The sequence below is a fragment of the Mesoplodon mirus genome (assembly GCF_964341445.2).
Source record: "Mesoplodon mirus genome assembly, chromosome: 5".
Lineage (NCBI taxonomy): Eukaryota > Metazoa > Chordata > Mammalia > Artiodactyla > Ziphiidae > Mesoplodon > Mesoplodon mirus.
Genome location: NC_138980.1, coordinates 156,187,960 through 156,194,421, shown reverse-complemented (window position 1 = coordinate 156,194,421; position 6,462 = coordinate 156,187,960). Strand labels below are relative to the sequence as shown.

The 6,462-nt window shown below is 44.8% G+C and overlaps 1 protein-coding gene across 1 annotated transcript; it reads right to left on the bottom strand.

Annotated features, from left to right (window-relative positions):
* Positions 1-1,638: 1,638 nt before the first annotated feature.
* On the bottom strand, positions 1,639-2,335 carry LOC309804917 (large ribosomal subunit protein eL13-like). Its single transcript, XM_082622613.1, has one exon. The coding sequence runs from the start codon at positions 2,288-2,290 to the stop codon at positions 1,655-1,657; it is 636 nt and encodes a 211-aa protein (XP_082478739.1). The 5' UTR covers positions 2,291-2,335; the 3' UTR covers positions 1,639-1,654.
* Between the last annotated feature and the right edge of the window lie 4,127 nt (positions 2,336-6,462).

Below are 6,462 nucleotides of genomic sequence, written 5' to 3'. Positions count from 1 at the left end.
GCCCAAAGTCGTTTTCCTCATTCAGAAACTGGGGTTTCACTTCTGCCGATGGAGGCCAAGTGAGCTTGATCCAGATGCTGAAGAAGCCTGAGGCAGAAGCAGCTGATACTCAGGAACTCCATTGCCCAGCAAGGGCCAAGCCATGCCATCCTCCTGGTAATTTAAGGCAGAGAACAGTCATATAATCAAGGTGAGACAAGTGTTGTTTTCTCAGAGATTTTGCTGGCTAAAGCAAGACCCTAACAAGTGGAATATATATATATGTGTGTGTGTGTGTGTGTATACATACATACATACATATGGAGAGAGAGAGAGAGATTTGGATGCATATACACATAAAGAAAGATTTACTTTAAGGAATTGCCTCATGCAACTGTGGAGGCTGACAAGTCTGAGACCTACAAGACAAACCAGCAGTCTGGAAATTCTAGCAAGAGTCCATGCTGTAGTCGTGAGTCCAAAGGCAGTGTGGAGGCAGGATTCTTTCCTTCTTGCAGACCTCAGTCTTTTCTCTTAAGGCCTTCAGCTGATTGGATGAGGCCCACCTGCATTATGGAGGGCAATCTGCTTTACTCAAAGTCTACGGATATCAATGTTAATCACATCTTTAAAAACACCCTCACAGGGGCTTCCCTGGTGGCGCAGTGGTTGAGAGTCCGCCTGCCGATGCGGGGGACACGGGTTCGTGCCCCGATCCCGGAAGATCCCACATGCCGCGGAGCGGCTGGGCCCGCGAGCCATGGCCGCGGAGCCTGTGTGTCCGGAGCCTGTGCTCCGCAACGGGAGAGGCCACAGCAGTGAGAGGCCCGCGTACAGCAAAAAAAAAAAAAAAAAAAAAAAAAAAAAAAAAAAAAAAAAAAAAAAAAAAAAACACCCTCACAGCAACATCTAGACTGGTATTTGACCAAACAGCTGGGCACCAGAACCTAGCCAAGTTGACGTGTAAAGTTAAGCATCATAGGTGTCATTGTAGAAAGTGAATAGATATCTCAGGAGAGCTGAGTACATTTGGTAACCACAAAGAATCATCCAATAATACTCGAGAGTCTGGAAGAGAATTTTCTCATCCTGAAATATTCCAGGGAGGATTAGCACTAGGGGACGGGCCTGTGGAGATCCCTCACTCTCCCTACCTTCAGTGTCTCTGAGCTCAGCCTTCCTTAGGCTTCCATAGATGTCCCCACCCCCACCCAATCCTTCCTTCCATTGCCCATCAGTCCTTATATGTTCCTCTCTCCTGATCACTATCTCCTTGCCTGAAAAGCCTCTCTGACGCCAGAGTCCGTCTTCACAATGTTTTGCCAGGCTTATTCAGATGACACCGCAATGGGTTCTCTTGCTGTGATAATAAGTGTCTGAACACTCATTTCACACTTAACATCATCTCCATGGCAGACACTGTTTTGTTTAGGGACTGACAACTATTCTCTTTCTTTCTTGTAACAAAATCTTGATTTTGTTCTTCTTTCTGAGGAAGCAAGTCTCAGCCACAGGGAGTAAATCAGGATTGGTGTCATCTTTTTGCCAGTGATTATCTGGGGCATTGACTTTGACATAATCCAGTGGGAAAGGAATCTGCTAGGGTACTTAGGGGAAGGATTCAAGACTCCTCACTCTTTTTTTTTTTTTTAAATCACAAGTTGCCAACAGCACTTTATTTGTTCTTTTCAACATCCTGTTCTGCAGCTTCCTTGGCCCTTTTTGCCCAGATGCCAAAGACCCGGGCATTGGCACGGGCCATGTGGAGACTGGCGAACGCCTTGAAGTTCTTCTCTTCCTCTGTGATGACTCTGGCTTTCTCCTTCTTGTAAACGTTCCATATGGGCATGACTGGTCCGGTCAGCTGGGTGGCGAATTTGAGCTCTTCAGCAGAGCTGTCTCCCTTCTTGGGGGCCGAGGGCTTCCTGGGGAAGAGGATGAGCTTGGAGCGGTACTCCTTGAGCCGCTGCACGTTGGCCTGCAGGGGCTCCGTGCACTTGTTCCACCGCCTTGGGTCCACCGAGATCCCAATGGTCCGGGCCACTTTTTTGTGGATGCCGGCCACCCTCAGCTCCTCCATGCTGAAGGCCCTGCCGGCGCGCACCTTGGTGTGGTTCCTGACCGTGGGGCATCTCAACACCGGCCGGAGCGGGCCGGACGCGGGGCGCGGGGCGATGCAGCGCGCCTTGGCCTGCCGGGCCTTGCGTCTGCGGATCTTGCGAGCCGGCTGGTTGAACCACGTGGCCACGTGCCGCTGCCAGTCCTTGTGGAAGTGGGGCTTCAGGATCATGCCATTCCGGCTGGGTGCCATGGCTGAGGCCGACTGGCCTCCTCCATGGGTTCACGGACGCGGAAAGGCAAGACTCCTCACTCTTAAAAAGGGACGTGCAAGATGGAAATGTACATTATCTGTCTCTTATCATGTCTACAGATGAAGTGGAACACTACAGACAACCCCGAGGACGGCAGAAGGGAAAGATATAAAGAATCTGATCCTTGAGGGCATCCAGGAGCCATTGATTCTAATCTCCAAGCCACTCAACTGTCTTGCTCCGTGAGAGAATACCTTATGTATTGTTTATGCCTTTGATAAACGATACTGTCATTATTGTGTTGTTACTTAATAATCTCTGCACATTTGCCTTTTTTCAACTAGATTGAAGATCCTTGAGGGAAATAATAATACCATGTTTATTATTGTTCAGAATCTTATTCTGCAGCTTTCACATAGTAAACACTCCATAAATGCCTTTCATTGATAGAATAAATAAATGGAAAATATAACCCAAATTAATAGATTACGTATGGGTTGATTAGTTAAAGCTCCCCTGAGCTCAAAAAAGAAACCAAGGGATTTAGAGGCTGGAGAATTCTGCCCCTATTTGTGTGTCCCTCAGTACTTCCTGAAGAGACAGTGTACCCGCTCCTCATGTCAGTCCCTTCTTTCCTCACCAAAGCCTTTTATGACTTTTCACAGCAGAAACGGTGCCCTGTATTGCCATTTCATTGTTCTCTTCCTAGACATTTCCCAGCTTCCTTTGCAGTTCAACTGGGACCGGGTGACTGGATTCTGGTCAGTGGACATGGGTGAGGTGAACCACTTCTGAACTTGGCCTTGAAAACCTTCAGTGAGATTATCCTACTTTTCTTCTCCCACACTGACCTTGGAGGCCATGTGTTCCAGATGGGGGCTGTGATGGCAGAGCCTCTGTCAGCCTGGGTCCCTGAATGACTGGGTGGAGGAGAACCGTGCTGACCCTTATAAATCATATACTCCAAGTAAGTGATGCACTTCATTGTGTTAAACCTCTGTGCTTTGAAGATGAATTTGTTTTACAGGCAGTCTATATCCTACCTCACCTAATAGGCATCCTTAACTAGATCAGTTCCTTCTCTCTTATGTTCTTGGAGCACTAAAATCTCTTCTTTGTAGTACTTTCCCAGTTAATATTTGTGTTTGTTTGTTGTATTCTTTTTTTTTATTGACATATAGTTGATTTACAATGTTGTGTTAGTTTCAGGTATACAGCAAAGTGATATATACATATATACCATATCTTCTTTATCCATTCATCTGTCATTAGACATTTAGGTTGCTTTCATGGCTATTGTAAATAGTGCTGCCATGAAATGAATACTGGTATGCATGTATATTTTCGAATTAGAGTTTTTGTCTTCCAGATATATGCCCAGGAGTGGGATTGCTGGATCATATGGTGACTCTATTTTTAGTTTTTTAAGGAACCTCCATACTGTTCTCCATAGTGGCTGCACCAATTTACATTCCCACCAACAGTGTAAGAGCATTCCATTTTCTCTACACCCTCTCCAGCATTTATTATTTGTAGACTTTTTGATGATGTTGTATTCTTTTATTAATGTTGTTCTCTTCACTAGACTGTGTATTCCATGTGAGATCATTTGTTTTCTATTATATTTTTAGTATCTAACATTGTGCCAGGAATATAAGTGCCAATAAATATTTGCTAATGATGTACAGATGGATGAGTGAATGGATGGATGATCGATGGATGGATGGATGGGTGGGTGAGTGGATGGGTGGGCGAGTGAATGGGTGGATGACGGGTGGATGACAGATGGATAGATGGGTGGGTGGTGGTATGAATGAAAGGATGGACAGATGTATATTTATTTTGGCTTCAGAGTCAACTTGAGTTTGATTCCCAGCTCCCAACTTTCTAGCTATGTTTCCTTAGCCATTCTAAGTCTCAGGTTCCCAATTAGTAAAATGAGACTAATGATATTTGTCTCCCATGGTGGTGGTGAAGATGAAAAGAGATGGTTCTGTAGTGAGGCACTGTCTTCCCAGTACAGTGTCTGGCACCCACTAACTATCATTGTAGCTCAAAAATAGAAAAAAAAGGGTGGAGCTGGAGGAAATGATTAGAAAGAAAACATTTGGTCAATATAAACTTTTATTATACTTCCTGCTAGTGAGTAAGCAATTAAAAAGAGCATTTGAGTCATTAAACCTATTAAGAGGTTTCAGATCAATAAAAACAATTTGTTTCTTTTGTATCTTTTTTTAAGTGCTGGGAGAAATTTTTCCTCCATTGAATTCAGCTTGTAGGTGTCCAATAAATAGTTTGGGAGCCCCGTGTAATTTTAAAAGATATTTCATTAACTTCTTTTATTTCTCAAAGATGCATTTGAGAAAATAAGGATAGATTTCTTTTCTATGAAGAAACAGAGACAAACCTCCAGAAGGAATAAAGCTCTACAGATATATGAATAACTCACAGAAAACTTTTAAACCACCTTGAAAATTAATCATCTGGTTCAGCAAGTAATAGGGCTGCCCTGTCTTGCCTGCTTTCGTGGTTTGCCACAGTTTGTTCCAGGATCTTCTGGAGGTATTAAAGAATAAAGTGTTTCCACATGAGTCATGCTGATTCCAGACACTCCACCCCAACCACAGAGGGGAATAGATCTGGGGTTGGCGTCCCAAATACATTTCTTTATTCCAAGCCTTAAAGTAGGCCACACAGGAAAGGCATTCTTGGATTCTAAACCAAGAGTCTACCCAGCCGTGTCCGCTAATGAGTTTCCTCATCCCATTGGTCCCTGTCTGCTGGTGTGACGTGGTGCTCTCATCTTGCAGAGCCATTTGTCCCTCTAGGCTGCCGGACTTCCAATGAAGCCAGTTGAATGCTCACGCCCTATGACTGCATCCTTGACTGGCCCCACTGAGAATGAATTTGGGTGCAAAATCATCCAGTTTTTATGCACCTAGCTGGGATGTGCATCCATGGAGAGGTCACGTGTTTTATGAGCAACAAGAGCATCCTGGCCAAGAATCTTAAGAAGAGCAGAGCCAGCTACAGCTCATTTCATCTAATTCCCCCACCCTGTTATGTCCGAGCAGATAATGGCCTGGGAAAGGAGAAGCAACGTGCCCAAGGTAACGGAGCTAGTTAGTGGTACTGTTAGAACAAAAACATGGGTCTGCTGACTTCTAGACTGGTGGCTTTCGGGCTTCATCATGAATGGTGTGGTATGTTTCTAGCACGGTGAAATGCTGCTCTTCAGCATTTAGGTACTGAAGGAAGATTAAATAAGGTCTTTGCTTGACTGGATCTCACTCAGGCTTCTGAGGGAGACTCAACACCTGCCACTGCCTTTCAGGCCTCCCTGATGAGATAGAATGGCAGCAGAGAGAGCGCTCGGCCAGGTAGAGGAAGACTTGGCTTTGGGCCTGTTCTCCATTACTAACCAGCCTGTGGTCTTCAGCACTTGGCCTCCCCATGTTGCCTCCAGAAGCGGCCTTGGAGTCCCCAGAGCAGGGCCCCTGGGGAGGGAGGACTAGAGCTGCTTCCATCTTCTCTCCCTGTTTTGTTCCTGTCCTCTAACAACACAGATCCCAGGCCACTGAAATAGTGCAGGCCCATTGGGTTAACCTTCAACATGGCACAAGTGTAGCTGGGAAGGTTGGACATCTAGGGAAGGAGTGAAAAGTAAGAGGAAAACATATTTCTGTACTTCATTTCCCAGAGATTCAGATGTTCTGTTCTAGGGATCAGCAATCTTTTCTGTGAAGGGCCGTGTAGTAAATATTTGAGGGTTTGCTGGCTGTTAACAATCTCTTTCTCAACGACTCAGCTCTGCCATTGCAGCTTGAAAGCAGCCAGAGACAATACAGGAATGAATCAGCATGACTGTGTTCTGGTAAAGCTATTTCCAAAAACAGATGGAGGCCCTCAGGTCACAGATCCCTGGTCTATTCTAAGCCTGATCGCTCCAGGGTCTTCTTGACTGAATTAAGGAACAGATTGCTCCGTAACTTACAAGGAATATTATGAGTACATGGAAAGATACAGTAAAAAAAAAAAAAAAAAAGACAACAAATGATGCTTCTATAAAAGAGCTGTGGGAATCTGAAGTTTTTCACCTGCTTCATAACCTTCCAATTTGTCTTCTTTTTGTCTTCATCTATATCTTCATGATATTTTTTATCATCTCCTC